Source organism: Molothrus ater, chromosome 13 (assembly GCF_012460135.2).
Source record: "Molothrus ater isolate BHLD 08-10-18 breed brown headed cowbird chromosome 13, BPBGC_Mater_1.1, whole genome shotgun sequence".
NCBI classification, from domain to species: Eukaryota; Metazoa; Chordata; class Aves; order Passeriformes; family Icteridae; genus Molothrus; species Molothrus ater.
In genome coordinates this window covers 5161582-5178219 of record NC_050490.2, presented here as the reverse complement: position 1 = coordinate 5178219, position 16638 = coordinate 5161582, and the positions used below count along the sequence as shown (strand labels likewise).

The 16638-nt window shown below is 40.4% G+C and overlaps 1 protein-coding gene across 1 annotated transcript in view; it reads right to left on the bottom strand.

The window, feature by feature from the left end:
• Positions 1 to 1224: 1224 nt before the first annotated feature.
• HERC1 (HECT and RLD domain containing E3 ubiquitin protein ligase family member 1) overlaps positions 1225 to 16638 on the bottom strand; it is an 83289-nt gene continuing 67875 nt past the window's right edge. Inside the window, 23 exon segments of the mRNA XM_036389449.2 lie at positions 1225 to 1885; positions 2736 to 3041; positions 3967 to 4119; positions 4348 to 4600; positions 5030 to 5106; positions 5397 to 5562; positions 5735 to 5904; positions 6247 to 6416; positions 6709 to 6847; positions 8108 to 8277; positions 8975 to 9077; positions 9645 to 9767; positions 10256 to 10411; positions 11012 to 11193; positions 11671 to 11809; positions 12227 to 12352; positions 12474 to 12539; positions 13228 to 13521; positions 13829 to 14002; positions 14143 to 14244; positions 14755 to 14901; positions 15428 to 15542; positions 16022 to 16221. Coding sequence (XP_036245342.1) covers positions 1700 to 1885; positions 2736 to 3041; positions 3967 to 4119; positions 4348 to 4600; positions 5030 to 5106; positions 5397 to 5562; positions 5735 to 5904; positions 6247 to 6416; positions 6709 to 6847; positions 8108 to 8277; positions 8975 to 9077; positions 9645 to 9767; positions 10256 to 10411; positions 11012 to 11193; positions 11671 to 11809; positions 12227 to 12352; positions 12474 to 12539; positions 13228 to 13521; positions 13829 to 14002; positions 14143 to 14244; positions 14755 to 14901; positions 15428 to 15542; positions 16022 to 16221 — 3717 coding nt within the window. The 3' untranslated portion in view covers positions 1225 to 1699.

Sequence of the window (16638 nt, the reverse complement as noted above, 5' to 3'; positions counted from 1 at the left end):
AGCCCAATTTGAAACCTAACAGACAATAAGGCAGGAAACCAAGTCTGCATGATTTCAGAGCCGTGAGACCCTCCTTCCCCCAACTCCTGATCCCCTCAACTATGTCACTCTGCAGTGGTCTTTGACCATAGCTAGGCTTTTGCCTTTTTCAAGGGCCAACACACAGTCCTGAGAGAACTTCACCAGATAAAACCCAGATATGCAAATTTTTACAGCTACCCAAGCCCTCCCTCTGAGCAGTGCCAGCTGGCAGCAACACAGCAGCTCAGTCCTGGACAACCAGGAAATTTCCCAATCAATCCTTGTTAATGTACAACAGACACATGAGAGAAAGTAACAGGAATTTCTACCCTACACTCCCCACTCAGATGGACCAGTCTTGCCCCAGGTGACAATGACACTAATAATCATTTTCACCAGCCCTCAGTTCCCACAGCATCTTCCCAAGGAGCTGAGGGAGGAAGAAATGGAGCAGAGGGGAAATGGGAGCAGCTCTGACTCACTGGGGACAGCCTCTCCCCTTCTCCCTCCCCAGGTACATCCTGCTCTCAACACCAAGCAGTGTTTGTAGCTTGACACCAGTGATGTCTTTCACAGAGACAACAGCAATTACCTATTGTCCAACACTTTCCTCAGGCACTGAGCAGAGCTCTCCTTGTGCAGTACACTGCTGTCCTGACCAAACAGAACATCCACCACTGTGTCCATCAAACCCTGCTGATCACAATAGCTACAGCTGAGACAAAATGAGACCAAAGGCAGAACTAAAAATGTGAATAAAATCCACAACCTTGACTACTACCCTGTCCCTTCCATTTTAATTTTTGTGTACTCTGAGCAGGAATCAACTACATCAATGTGTCCATTAAAAATATTACTATTTTGCTCAAAATGTTTCAAGTTTTCTGAATCAGGGTGGCAGCATGCTGTTATTGTCAACAATTACTAGGGAGGAGCAAAATGTTTAAACAAAAAGCAAGAAGGAACCAAGCACAGCATGAACTTGTATTGCAGCATGAGGAATGAACAGCAGTACACCCGAGCAGCCAGGGCCTCAGGCCAGGAGAAGGCAGAGCATGGGGCTACACAGCACAGTCCAGCAGGCTAAACATTTTAAGAGGCTTCAAATGTCACACCCTGTCTCAACACTGTAAGACTGTAATTTCCTGAGACAAAATATAAAAGTATGAAGCCTGAGTAAGCCAACCACAGTTCACAAATGCATACAAGCAACTGAGTCTTGAATTTGCTTTATTTTTCTCTGCAGAAGGAACCCTGCACAGGCAATTCAAATTGAAACAAAATAAATATGTGAATATTCATGTAAAACTGTTCTGGCTAATGAACAATTATACACAATGTACAACTCTTCATGTTCACTGGGAGGGCTTACAAATGTACTATTCCCAACAAAAATGCACCAAAATGTCTCCATGCAAACTTATCAAAAGTGACCAAAAAAGGAGAAAAAACTTACCGATCATAGTTTTTTGTTTTGTTTTTCCTTTTTTACAATCACAAAAAAATAAAAACATCTAATTTTTTGTTACATTTAGAGTAACTAAAGTGTGGCCACCATCTATTAAGATCTGGTTTTATGCTCCTAAAACATCTATGGTTACTGTAAAATTATGTCAACGATGAATTGGACTTAGGGCACTATTTGTAGTAAAAGGAAGATGATTTTGTTCACAGAATGTTAATAATCTGTGTCTGAGCCCTCTGCATTGTCCACATTCCGGGAGAGCATGTAATTGTCCATGTCTATAGACCTGCAATTATTGATTGCATAGCGCAAACGCTCTGCCATGATTACTTGACTGGAGTAGGGTGGGAGCCTCAGTTGAAAGAAACAAGTCTGTGAGGTAGGCAAGCTGTCGTAAGGCTGTGGAAACGGATAAAAGGTGGGACACTGGTAAGTTGTGAATGAAGTTAAAAATGCAACAATATCCACATTTCATTGCTCCTTGCCTCTACCATTTTCACATTCTATCTCAAATTCCTTTTAAGAAGCTGACTGACCTCCCTTGTTTACAGCATTTGTTCCACCCTTAAGTACGTCCAAAACCACTGTAGCACCTACTCTGCAAGTAACACAACCCACTACTGAATTCAGCCTTTTGAAAAGTTGATCACACTGCTGTTTAGAAGCCCACTGCTAAATACCCAACAATGTTCAAATAACACACCCTAGTGTGCCTTACCATTAGGCGATCTGAGAGACACCTAACCAAATATGACCAAAAAAACCCTGTTAGCTGAGATTTTTGTCAAGTTTTTTGTTCATGTTGTTCGCAGAGAATGTGCTTTCACTGCACAAAACCCCAAATGAATGCACCCTGTATGTAAAACTACACACTGTAAACTCATTGCAGTGGTTTTAAAACATTAAGAGTTCACTAGTGGTGTGTTGCTACTTACACAAAATTAAAACCAGAAAGAAAATTACTAAATGAAAAGAGATTGGAACAGTTAAAGTAGACAAAGGTTTGTTTCTTGTCTTGATGTCCAATCACGAGTTGCACCAATTGAATTAAGATGCAATTCATGCAGCCTGTGTCCTTCTACACAACCAAAATGTCTGAGTTTATTAACTTAGAGCATATCTCATTCCATACTTTTTCTGTAAATTTACAGTTATGGAAATTGTCTCCTAGTGCCAAAGCACAGACTACACTTGAGAGGAAATAGTAATAATAATGATGATAATAATAATAGTAATACCAGTGTCTTACCCTATCAACCTTCATTATTTGGAATCGCTGAGAGATATCAGCTGTGTTGGCTGGCAGTCGAGATCTTCCTGACACAAACCTCATGAAAAGGACTCTCTCCTCATTTGAAAATTCTTCCAGGGTGTGCCAGAACCACTGCACCAGCTGATGCTGCTCATCAACTTCTCTGTATCGCACAACCTTCTTCAGAACCTCAACTGATATTTCTGGCATTCCACAGACCATCTGCTCCAACTGCTTGGCAGTCAGAAGTGAAAGCAAAGGAACGGGAACGATCCAAGACATTCCTTCCCTGACAGCAGCCACCTAATGGCCAAAAACGGGAGAGACATTTGAAGCACAACTGTGTGATCTCTGCCACTTCCTGGACTATCCAAACACAAAGTAACTTCAGCTGAGAAATGGCATTGAGAGACAGAATTACCAATGTCTTCCAAATAGAGCCTCCCACACACACAGCCCCTGCAAGGGCTGTATTGTTTCTCAGAATCCCAGAGAATATTACAGATATTTTTAATTGTAATTGCACATTAAAGAACATGTTCTGATCCAACACAGAGCTATTTTTAAAAATTACAACTTGGCAGCACAAATAATGATGGCTAAACCAAGCAACTGTGTAAATAGAAAAAAGACTTTGTTCCAATTAGATGTATGAGAATGCTGTACTTGTCCTGCAAGACTTGGGATTTGGTACCTCTGATGAGGAAGCTGTTTTCTAAGGCAGACAGTATCACACAGGCATCTTTACCTTTTAATTAGAATGCTGCTCTCACAAATGACAAAATACACTATGCAATAGGTAACGAGCACTTCCCAAAACATACTGGGAAATACTTGCAGGATTTGTGTTATAACAAAAGATAAATAGTTTCAAGTTAAACAAATGTTTGTCAATAATATTTACTTTAGCCAGTCTCTGTGTTGTTCACATGTCCAGTTAGAGTACCCAGCATGCAAAACTGCAGGTTTTTTCTCAAGAGGGGTTACTCAAATGGAAGACCAGCTCTGATTTCTAACACTCTTTTGCCAACTGAGTACTTACTGAGAAAAAACAAGACTAAATTTTAAAAAAGGGCCAAAACAGTTTGTGGGGAAGAAAAAATACAGAGACCCAAAAAGATGCAGAAAGCCAAACTTTTCTTATCACTGAATAAACTGTAATGGAAATAGGCACAAATTACCCCCTGTTCCCACTAACAACAGGGGCAAGTCACAATGAGGTTCTTACCTGTCGATCCATTTCATGGAGTCTGTACTCAATTGCCCTCTCCACATACTCTTTCCTGTTTGAAAAGGTAAGTGGGATACTGTTCCCTCCAGGAATTATGGGAACCATTTTACCATCAGCACTTTGGCCAACAAAAGAATCTAAAGGAATCATCTGTTATGCAAAACAGAAAAAGCGTGAGTCACTCCAGCGATTCAAGTAGAGCGTTTTACTACCAGTCATCTAGAACTACACATACTAAGATCACAGACTACTCTAAATGCACAAGTGCTTGTGCATTTAGAATGGAGACTGAAATTATAGAAATGCTGATGTGAAGGTCAATCTGATACAGGAACTGCTTTCAGAATAAATCTCAAAGTTTTGACTTTCTTATCTTACCTCATGGAAATTTTCTTCAGTAATCCCACTGTCTTCAATGTGAAGAATGCTGTTGAGGGTCTGCACATAGAGCAGATCTACCTCCTCCAAATCCTCCAAGATGAGTGGGATACAACAAAGTTGCTTCCAGACCATTGGAGCCAAATGAAGATCTAATGGCTTTTTCGTACGAATAGCTACACCCATGAGAATGCCCAAGAACTTAAACTGCATCAGATGTTCATCTAAACATGCTGAAGGGTTAAAGAGAAATCTGAAAGGACAAAGAAGCAGTGAAAAGAGTATTATTTCTATGCTACCTCATTAGAAGTAAAAGGGAAAAAACACTTCTAAGCACAGCACAGTAATTGCCAGCACACTTATCAGCAATTGTCCAAATAAATTTCTCCAAATAAGATTATTGTTATCTTTAACTGTTAAAACATTGGACCCTGAGGGAGGCAGAACTCCTGAGCACCAAGCCTGGCATCTTGATGCTACTCTGAATTCTGCCATCAGCAATCCAGCAAGTCCATGTTAAAGCCATGCCCTGGCTCCACAATGAAGAGACAACACACCCTGAAGGAAAAAAATACACTAGAGACAATCATGGAGTCTCATAATTTGGTATAAAGTAGTCGATGAAAAATTTGGATTTTAACCCACTACCATGTGCAATAAAAGCAAGTCCTGTACAACTCACCTATCCCTATTGTAGCCTACTTCAGCTGTAGCATTTGGGGAAGGAATAAGCAGGTCTACTATTCCAGTTTCCAGTTCCTTAAAAATCAACAACAAAAACGCCTTCTTAGAAAGAGGGAAAGCAAACTTAAGACAGAACTATTAAGACATTTTAGCATTACAAGAAAGAATATTTCACTACAGTGATGATTACTCCTTACAAATTCATATGAAACACTGAGAGAAGGTAAACATGGTAGGATGGTTTTAAGTAGTAAAGGCATGTTTATTTCAAGACCTGTCTTTATGTCAGGCTACAATGGCTTTTTTCCTGGGACTGCACTGTGATACATTCCTGTTAGACATTTCCAAAACATTCACAGATGTACCTGACACATTTCTGTAATGGTGTCATCAAACACTCCACCTGCATCATCAGCTCCTTCTCCAACCAGCTTCACTTTCCAGGCCCGGGAGGGTAAGCGAAGGTCTGATGCATTCAGCTTTACCACTTGCCTTGCTATCTGGACAAAAATGGGCTTGCACTTCCGACCCCTTTGGGGAAAAACACACAGCCAAAAATGTAACTCACAATCATGTAAAGGCTCTGAGTCACTCGATCAACAAAGCTGTCCAGAGAGAGCTCAGAATGCCAGAACAGAGGGCAATGTATGAATCTCAGCATGCACACAGGGTGTAACCCAAGGGCTGAGAGAGAAGCACTGACCTGGTGGAGATCCTTTTCACAGTGATCTGGGGCCCATAGTTCTTGCCCTGCACCATGGTTTTGCCTATGGAGCGCACCATGGGCAGGGTGTACACCCGTGGAGCCAGCAAGGGCCTGAGCTGTCCCTGCACTATCCCCCACGTTCCAGCATTGTAATGAGATGTACTGTTCTGCAATAAAGCACCAATGAGAATAAATGTATCAATAAAGGATATCATTCCATCCCTAACAGAATAAAAGGACTTCAGTGTTTCAGGACACAGATCAGCACTTTGGTTTAGTTTGAGGCTTGTAAGCTTTTGGAAACCAGAGCATATCACTTGCTAGTGACAGCATAAGTGAAAAAGTAAAGCAACACCTTCAAGAAGTTTGCTTTATTATGAAATTATTTATTTTTAGATTTTTTTTACAAAAAAATAAAAACATCTAATTACTAAGGTCCATCTAGATCTGGTCAGAAACTCTCTAGCAGAACAACAAAGCCAAGCCAGTTTTTTCCAATGGAATTTTACCTGGTTATTGGGACTGAGGTTAAGTAATCGCCATGAAGAGTACATGAGGTCAGAGAAATGGTAGAGCAGTCTCAGCCTTGCTCTCACTGTATGAATGCTCACTTCTTTCAGTGCCCCATACTGGGGTGGAATGGCATCAGGTAAACCAAGCTGCAAAGGCACTGAAACACCTGCCACAGAAAGAGAAACCAAGCACTTGTTTGAGAAAGAGAAGGTGTATTGCTTTGGCTTGGATGAAGCTGATTTTCCTCACAGTAGCTTCTAAGGTGCTCAGCTGCCTACTGGGGTTAAACCACAACAGAAGCCAAACTGAGAGCAAGATAATTTGTATATTAAACAAAACAAGGTATGGATATAAAAAAACCCCAATTTTGTCCTAAATACTCAGAAATTCTTGTCACACTCAGAGCCCAGGAGACACCAGAACGAAAGCAAAGGCCAGACAAGAGCTCAGCTGCTCACCTGGAGCCCGAGGGGGGACGGGCGGGGCTGTCCAGGCTGCGCTGTGGCAGCGGCCGGCCGAGATCTGCCGCACGTTCTTGCCCTGCAGCACCGTCACCAGCGTGGGCTCCCGCACGTGGTTGGTGTGGCCCAGCCCCAGCTGCCAAAAGGCAACAATCAACAACTGACAGTGTTTCTACAACTCTCCAAGCAAGAATTCAGAGAAGATGATGAAAAATCGTATTTGTTTACAGCATATATTGTGATAAAAAATATCTGCCGTGTACATCTATTCACCTTTTATCTTTGACAAAATACTGCACCTGCACCCAACGAGAGTAACAGATCTAAGTGTCAAAGAGACCTGAAAACAGCTGGAGACTTCTCAAAAAATCTTTCCCAGACTGAGGATCTGATCCATGCTGCTAAGTCCTGCAGCAGTCTCTCATACATAGACAGCAAAGCTCCTACATCTCCCCTGTGCTATTTAAACAGCATTTTTGTTCTAGAATGTAAATCCTGGTTTACAAAAACACAGTTTGTGTAAAGAGAACATTTCCTGAAGCTCTTGTGACTTCTCGCCGAGTTTCGTATCATATCCTAATTTCATAGTCTGTGAGTTAAAAATTTCATATCACAAAGGTGTATTTTTTCCCCACTTCATATAAAACCAGTATTCTGAACCACAAGGAAAATCATATAAACAGCTTTCAGAATTAATTTCTCAACATTTTTACACTATTTTTTCTCTTCCAAAAAATACAAAGTACCATATTAAAAAAACACTAATAAAAGTAATTTAAAATAGACTCCTCAAATAAGTTCCTCAAAAATTATTCCAAACACCTTGCTCAACAAGGCTTCTCAAAAACTCAATCCTAGAACACCACAGGATGAAGTTTAGCCCAAACTTCCTGAAACAACAGTAGCTAATGCATCCAGATACTCTTTCTAAAATTTGTAGCCTGCAGTCGAAAAATGTGAGTAATGTATGTGGTAAAGGAGGAGAATTTCTCATTTACTACGTTTTTTCTGACTTCAAAAAAATAATTCCTTTGAAGAGGTTCATTTTGGAAAGTATCTAAAGAGTTCAAAAATATGATTGACATCAACCATAATTTTATTATGTTGAAAAGATGACAGCTTATGAATTCAGAGAAAATCTGCAATTCTTTTAAAAAGCTTGAATTAGAGTAATTTAGGTAGCATGTTTGGAGTGCTTTTCCAAACTGGTACCATGGAAGAGCACAGAGAGTAAACAAGAAAATAACAGAAATCACCTAAAACACCATCATGCTGAGGGGTGAAGGAGGGAAAGAAAATCAAAGCTTTCTCCTCCACCAAAGGGAAGCCACGGCCAGCACAGCTGTGAAGGGCAGCAAGAGGCTCCCAGAGGTCAGGAGCAGAGAACAGGATGTACCTGGCCTTCAGAGTTGCTTCCCCAGGCGTAGACATCCCCCGTGGAGGACAGGGCCAGCGTGTGCTCGGCGCCCACGGCGATGTCCTCGATGAAGACCCCGGCCAGCAGCGGCACCTGCTGCGGCCGATTGTGGTTGCGGGCGCGGCCCTCGGGCAGCCCGATCAGGCGATCTGCAAGGGCAAGCACCAGGCTCCAGGAGCAAGCAGCACTCTGGGGAATTTCAGTACAAGCACAAGCAAGGGAGGGACAGACAGCAGATCTGTACAGCCCTGGGGCTGGGACACAAGTGGAACCCTTTAGGGACAAAGAGCGTGGGTGTTCCCTGCAAACTAGTGCTGCCTACAGTGCTCATTTACACTGTTCAAGCTGTTCATCCATGATCACTCAGAAACAAGACCAAATTCCACTAAACCAAGGCCTCTAGATCTAAATGCATGGGCTTATAACAAACACAAATTAACTGACTTCAGAAGTTTATGCATGTTTCATTCAGTGCACATGGAAATCCTCCTGCCCAGACTGTTATATGTGTCAAAGTATGTGCGCTTAATTAGACAACGCAAACTTTGAAGTAACCCAGTGTTTTTGGATGTGTGAAATTCAATGAAGTTCTAGGAAAATGCTCTTCAAAAAGTAAATCAGTAAAATGAAAGGTGTTCTGAGATCAAACTAGACAAAGCTACAAATCTGGATTTCAGGTGTATGTTAAAATTGCATTGTTCAAGTTTCAAAATTTACATTAGGGCAACACGTTTCTAAAAAGTAGCATTAGATCAGTCTAAAGAAATATGTCTTAATATTTTTCCTGTTCAGCTGCAATTTACACAAGCCTAAACATGGGAATGTCAAAAGAGCAGTTTGTCTTACCTTGGCCAAAAGTATACACGTGACCATCTTTTGTCAGCGCAACCGAGAACTGAGTTCCACAGGCAACTTTTTTTATTCCAATTCCACAAAGAATATCCACTTTCTATGGGGTAAAGGAAAACAAGCTACAGTATTACAAGGCTGATTATAGTATTACAAACAGAAGCAAACAAAAATTCAATCTGTAACTCCCGCTTCCAAAAAAGAATTTTTTTTATTCCCACTGTGCAGCACACACATTGTAGGATTATTTTAATTAACACTTGGAAATTAGTACAGGAAACAAACATTTTTTTTTTCCAATGGAATGAACACCTTATTCTATGTATGATGATTCAAAATACCTATTTTTCCTGGGAGTGAGGAGGAGTGGCATGGGAAGAAGTAGATGGGTGTGGAAACAACCTTCTCCCCAGTTTCCAAAAGAAGAAATCTCTCTGCTCTAAGATAAGCCTCAGATTTTGACTATTTGTACTGCTACTGGGTCACAGTCACACAAAATTCTTGAGAGTACCAGGCACAGCATAATGTATCATCAAAACTATTTGTGCCAGATTGTGTAACAACAGCATGGAATTAATAACATCTGGAAATCACACTCTCAACACTGTGCAACATCTTTAAGAGCACTGAAAGTTTATGCAAAGAACCATTGCCTCAGGAAACTAACCTGTGGTGAGGACTTGGCAGTAGAATTTCCCAAACCAAGTTTACCATAATCTCCATCTCCAAAAGCCCAAACCATTGAGCCATCTGCTGACACAGCCACAGTGTGATTGAGGCCACAGGCAACCTGGGTGAGAGATATAATGTTATTACCACTGCTTTTGCTGACTTACTAACTCAAACATACCAGCTACCTTTAAGAAGAAAAGCTGTGTTTTAAAAATGAACTATCTCTGTAAAACCAGTAAAATTTCCACTGCTTATTAGAGTGTCTTAAAAAAAATACAGAGTGTTTTATCAACACTTGCTTTATCTCAACTCATAGAACCAAAGGATGGTATTATGGCACACGTGTTCCCTGCTTAAAAATACAAAAAATCTCATTAATTCATGCTTAAAAATGCCTAAATCTTGAAATGTTAAAAACATAGGCAGTTTTGCACAAAGATGATCAAAAGACTCAGGAAAGTAAGTATTTAAAAAATCATGCATACTCAAATTCTGCCATCGTAATTAAAATAAAAGCCATGGTTAAAAACCATAATTGAACACTAAAGTATGTTAAAAACACAAGCTTTAAACTAATATAGAATGCTAATTTTAGATAAACCATGCCTGGCCAATCTGGTAACCTTCCAGCGCCGTCACTCTTTCTGGAAGTTTCTTATTTGAAGTATTTCCAAGCCCCAATCGACCATAATCACCATTTCCAAATGTAAAAAGTTTGCCATCTGCTGTCACCACAGCTGAGTGCTTGAAGCCACAAGACATCTAGAAGTAAAATAAGCATTATTTTTACACACATTTTATACTTGGAAGTTTATATTGACTATTACATGTACATATGTAATCCCTTTCTTGACCCTAAACCATATTCCTTTTTAAAGAGCTAAAATACAGACATTTTAGTATTAATGATTTCTCCAGCAACTCATCTCTTAACTCTCTTCAGTGGCAATGTTATGGAGGGGGACTGGAGGATATTTGCATGAAGAATTTGCTGCCTGATTATCTAATTTTTTTATAAAAAACCTCCAGTCAAAAGCAAATACATGCATTGTCAGTACTTAGGAGGAGGTCTTGGTGACCAGTTTTGTAGTTCAAAGTCACCTGACAAGGATGAAGGGAAACTTATAAATCATGTCAGCATTTTGATCATCTTTAAATCACCCCTTTCTTCCATGTTCTATTTTTAGTCCTCTCCAGTACCAACTGTCGATTAACCTATCTGTGGTATTGACATCCTTTAAGTGGAAACGACCACCCTGGTTCATAAAGCCCAGAGAATGAACAAGTTCCCTCTTTTCATGCAGTTCTACAGCACTGGGTTCCCAGGCCTGCAGCTGGAAGGAGAAAGAAATATTTTGAAACCTGCACGACTTCTTCTCCCTGCAGAGCCTCAATCTGCCTGGGCCGGCGCTGCCTGTCGCTGTTGCCGTGGCCCAGCTTGCCGTAGTCCCCATCTCCCCAGCTGAAGACTTCCCCGCTTTCTGTCAAAGCCATGGAATGTCCATCAGAGCCACAGGAGGTCACCAGCTGTGTCACAACAAAGCCTGGCAAAGACAAGCCAGAAAACAAAGCTTAGCATTGCCTAGAGCAAACTCTTACATAGATTTATCCATGGGTGCTGTGTGGCAGCCAGTTAGGTCTGGGGAAAGGAACAAACTGCATTAAGGCTTCTTTTTATAGCAATTAATTTGCTTTTAATTCAAACAAAATCTTTGTTTTCTTATGGAGAACTTACGCTTCTGTCCTGGCATTAGTACTGAAATTAAACCTTCCTAATTTGAGTAGACAATTTTCCCTGAAGCCTTCTTAAAATTAAAGAATTTTAACATACTTTTTAAATCTTAAGGAAATATGAAGATCTTGTTTATTTGTTCAAATTTTAAATTAGAAATTACAATATTTTAATGAGTAAATCTGCAGAATAGCATCAGAATTGTTTTGTTAGAAACAATTATACTAACTACCAAAATGCTTATTTATGCTCCATCACTGGATTCCTCTCAAATGCATCAGAGTTTTACCTTGCAGTGCTGAAATGACAGTTAAGACATGAAGATCATCAGAATTTCCTTGTCCCAGTCGCCCATAGCTCCCTTCACCACAAGCCAAAACTGTGCCATTGGCTTGGATGACAAAAGTACAATTCTGGCCACAGACCACCTAGGTTAGAAGGACAAGACGGAATGTTAATAAAGTATATGCTAAATGCAGCACTGTTGCAATACTTGCATTACAGTGCACTGTTTCCTTTTAATTTGTTTTCTTTGCAAATATATCAAGACAATGTTCCATCAGGTCAATGCTATTTCAGAAAGCCTAACTGCCACATGTATTACGTGAAAGTTGTATTTTAAAATCATGTTCATATAAAATAATTCTGTGTTGTCAGATTTCAGTGGCTTCCTGGTTTGAATTTGTTAAATAATTTTAAATTTCCTTTCTAGTGAAACTCATGTTTTGAGATACTTAGAGTTAATTCAAACAATAAACTGAAAAGACATTTAGAGAGCGATTTTGACAAGCTTTACAAACAACAGATGGCAGATGCTGAAATCATGACTGGTTCTAAGTGATCACCTGCTGGGCCTGGGAGAATGAAGGTGCTGCCACTGGGATCATGACATTTCTGCCGGCCTCTGCCAGCTGCCCGTGCCGTCCTGCTCCCCACAGGTACACGTCACATTTGCCTCCCAAGTGCCAATCCTAGGCAAGAGCATGAAAGAAGCCTTTAGAACAAGTGCACTTTCAACAGCTTGCCACATTTCAAAAGAATAAAAACCCCTCCAAAACACCCAAAACCCTCCAAACGAACAATTTTACTGACCTCTGGCCTTGATGTTGCCCAAGACATGATCTGTTCATCCATGCCATTGATCCACTTACTGTTATCCTACAAAGCAAAAGCCACATTTACCACAAGAGATGCACCTTATTTTTTTTATACAATATATATTTTCCTAAGAACAATATTTAAATTATTCTAAACAAAAATGCATGCAGACTAGCAATGACACTGTTATCCACAGATAACAGTGATTTAATAATCATTTAATAACAGATTTGTGATCCAAATCAATGAAAGAAAAACTAAATTCATGATGAAGTAATCTTTTTCTACTTACTGATGCATAGGGCATTTTGAAGTTTCAACTGCAAACACTGGCTTGAAATGTTATAAGCTTGCTTATAAAAAATTCCTAATAAAAATTTCTGGTTTGGTTTACATAACAAGTCATAAAAAAATAGACACTAGCAAAATAATTCAGCCTGAGAATGTGACAAAATGTTACTCTTAAAATAGCACTACAAAGCTCTATGTTTCTTCCTATCACACATGAAAATTACTGTCATAGTTTTGGGTTGTTTTGTATTTTAATGTGCAACTGACTTGCACTCATTACACACACACACAGACAGCAATCTTAACAGTATATTCTAACCAGTTAATTAAAAACTAAACTTATTGCTGGTGCTTATATTACTAAATATAAATGTTTACAGTTCAGAGATTTCACTGCATCATACTGTGTGCTCAGTAACAACACACTGGGCTGTTAAGACAATATATCAACTTTTACCATCAGGAGAGTAAGCTCATCCTCTGGAACAGGCTCCAGGTCTGGGACAGTGAAGGACTCTGGGAACTGAGCTCCCTTGGCCAGGGCTTCGGCAGCTTTTATGGTAGTGGAGAAGCACTCGAGCCAGGCCCATTCCGTGGGGTTCCAGGCAGAGGGGTCAGGCAGGCAGCTCTGGTGGTGAGGGGGCACGGGGGGGTTGCAGAGCAGCCGGTCCAGGTGCAGCCCCACGGCCAGGGATGCCAAGCACTGCATGTAGGGGCTGTGAACCAGCTGGTCCCCACACACCACATGGGGCTGCAGGGCAGCAGGGAGGAAAAGGGAACACCCAGTTAGAAACATACACCAATCACTTCAAAATACAAGTCCTTAAAAGCTAGCCCCATAGAACAGTACCTTCCTCCAACGCTTAAACAAAGTTTTTCTAATATTTTAAATATTTTCAAATTAGGAGACTACTAGCTTTGAGAATAGTGAAAGATATTTCAAAGTAGAATGTAGGAAAGTCTTCTGGGTTCTCTGGTGAAAGATTGAAACCAGCTGAGATCTAAACAGTGAACTCATGTCAGCCATGAGTGCCAATCAACACTGGCATTTCTCCTACCTTTTCATACGCGTACTGCTCCTGCAGCATCACGGGCAGGCGCTCCAGGAAGGCGCGCATGCACGGGGCCATGTTCAAGCCCAGAACTCCCTGCTGCTTCAGCGCGGTCCTGCACGTCGCCAGCACGTGATTGGAAGAGATCCACTCTGAGGTGCAGTTCACCACCAACACGTCCTGTTCAACAGCAGTCAATTAGTCACATTAGAAATTAAAAATTCACACAGCAGGATCATTCAGCTCCACTGATTTATCACCAGCCTTCTTGGTTTCCATAGGAGCCAGAAAACACACAGGTTCAAACATTTCTGTCTCACCTTTGATCTGTTAGAGCAGGCAGCAACTCCAACCTCAGGGATCCACACAGCAGTCTGGATAGCTCCAGAGCCTATCACAACACTCTGCAATACTGAACCATCCTAGGGAGAGAAGGGGTTGGAGTCAGGTGCAAACAGAGCTACAGTTCTGTTCAAGTGCATACACATTCCTAAGGGATGATACTCTCACAAGCTTTCAATTACTACTTCAAAACTGAACAGCTTAACCTAAAAGCAGAAACCTCTCATTTTTATCATATTAAGGAGATAATATAACTAAGGATTTAAAAGAGTTTAATAATCTACATTATCTAGTGCTTTAAATTAGAGTCCTCAACATAAGAGAATATTGTTCTTAACTATAACAAAAGCAGCTGGTTCTGCAAAGCTTAACATGACCAACCCTACAGCATCAATCAGTACTGAACCATAAAGTACTTGAATGCTAAGTACAATTTCAATTTATACTTTTATGATGTTATAACACTATTTTAGACCACACTTTCTCTAATGTATCTAACACGTGGTGAGGTGGAAGTTGGTCTGGTACCTTGACCAGTTCAGATACTCTTACTAAGAATGAGAATCAAGCCACACCAAAGATGATCTTACCCGTAAAGACCAGATATTCATGAGGCCACCAAGGCCCCCAGACACCAAGGCCAGCCCATCAGGACTGAAAGCAACAGTGCGGACTGGAGTGATGTGTCCTCTCAGCTGGAACACACACTTCACTTCCACTGCCTTCCTGTATCCATCCTGCAAGCAATCACACACTTATGGAATGGAGTAGCATGACATGTCTGTATTCAGCAATAAATACTGATCATACACACACACAGCAAAATTCCACTAAATAATTTAAAAACACCCAGGCCCATGGCAATAGTTTATAGATAACTTGATCACATTATCAGCTTTCTTCCCCTTACAAAATGCCATCAACATCAAAGACCACATTACAATTTATGTAGGTGAAAATAATCTTCACTCTTTATCTACAAAAAACTTCGAACTCTCACTAAATTTTAGGATAAACTGATCAACTTTTAAAGGAAAGAAAACAGACCAAAATATAATCTTTAGCCTTAACCTTAAATAAATGTTTCAATTTCCTGTTCTGAAACCGCCTACACATACACAACTGCCATGTAAACTTTTTGTAGCAAATTTCTTCTCTCAGGAAGCTCAAGTGATATTCAAGTAACTCATTCATATTCTTCTCCTCTTTCAACTTCCCAATGAGCAAAGAGAATTTCTTACACACCAAGTTTTGTCCTTTTACCTTGGCACTTGTTTCTTGTTCCCACCATCCTTCTGAGCAAGCTGAGCTGGACTGCAATGTGATTATTATGTCCTGGGGAACAGTCCAGACACACACCAAACCATTGTGGCATCCCCTAAAGCATGTCAAGTGACATTAGAAAAACAAAATAAAGATATTAACTAACAAAATATCAGGGGGCTGATATTAACTTATATACCAGTAGTCTTCATGACCTTCCTATAAAACCACATTGCATCAATCAATCTAAAGCAGAAGGGCCTGTTCCCAATGGGTCAATGCACTTTTTCCTATTCCTCACAAGCTGTAGCTTTTCCATTTCTATTAACAACATATTCTCAGAAAAAAAATTTGGATGAACCAAAAAATTCCAAGCAGGACTAGCACCCACAAGTCATGAGAAAACAGCTGGTTACATAACCTGGGTCACTCTTTTTATTTGAATTCTGGAATTTCACAAGTCTCATGACAAGTAACTTACTGAAGGAATATTATTTTTTAAGAAACAAACCCTTTTCTTTGCTACTGACACTACAGACTGGTAGAAAACTCCTGCAGAAGAGCTACAGAAACAACAACAAAGCAATGACTCACGTAGCTAACAGGAGCTGGGCCTTGGGTCCTTTCCCTGGTAGAGCACACCAAGCAATGCCATTCACGAGGGCTGGGTGGGACAGGGAGTGCAGGCGCCTCCAGCACCCTCCCAGACACCCCCAGAGCTTCACTGTTTCCTCTTTGGCACAGGTCAGTAGAATCTTACCAGTTGGATCCCACTTCATACTAACAACCGTATCCTGTTGGATTTAGAAAAAATGAAAAGTTGGTATGAAGTAACACAGTAATGAGGAGGAGATTTAACTCTCAGAGCTAATGCAACTTTTAATTACTAATAACAAAAGTATTTTCTTCTCATATAAATCACAGATAGAGAGTTGCAATAACAGTCATAATGCTACACTTCAGAACTATCAAATTAAAAAGACTTAAAAAAGTTTGCTGAAAGAAAAACTAAATGGGAAACATAGAAAAAGATGTTTTCTTTTCACTGCAAAACCTTCTTGATTATTTTTCCCCAGAAAAAGCTTTGAGTCTGAGGTAGGAAAAGAAGACAGCCCATAGCAAGAAGGCAAGGACAGATTTATTGCCACAGTGTGGGACTGCCCTGCTTCACACAACCAGAGCAGCTCTTGGAAGCTAATCAGGATGCTCTC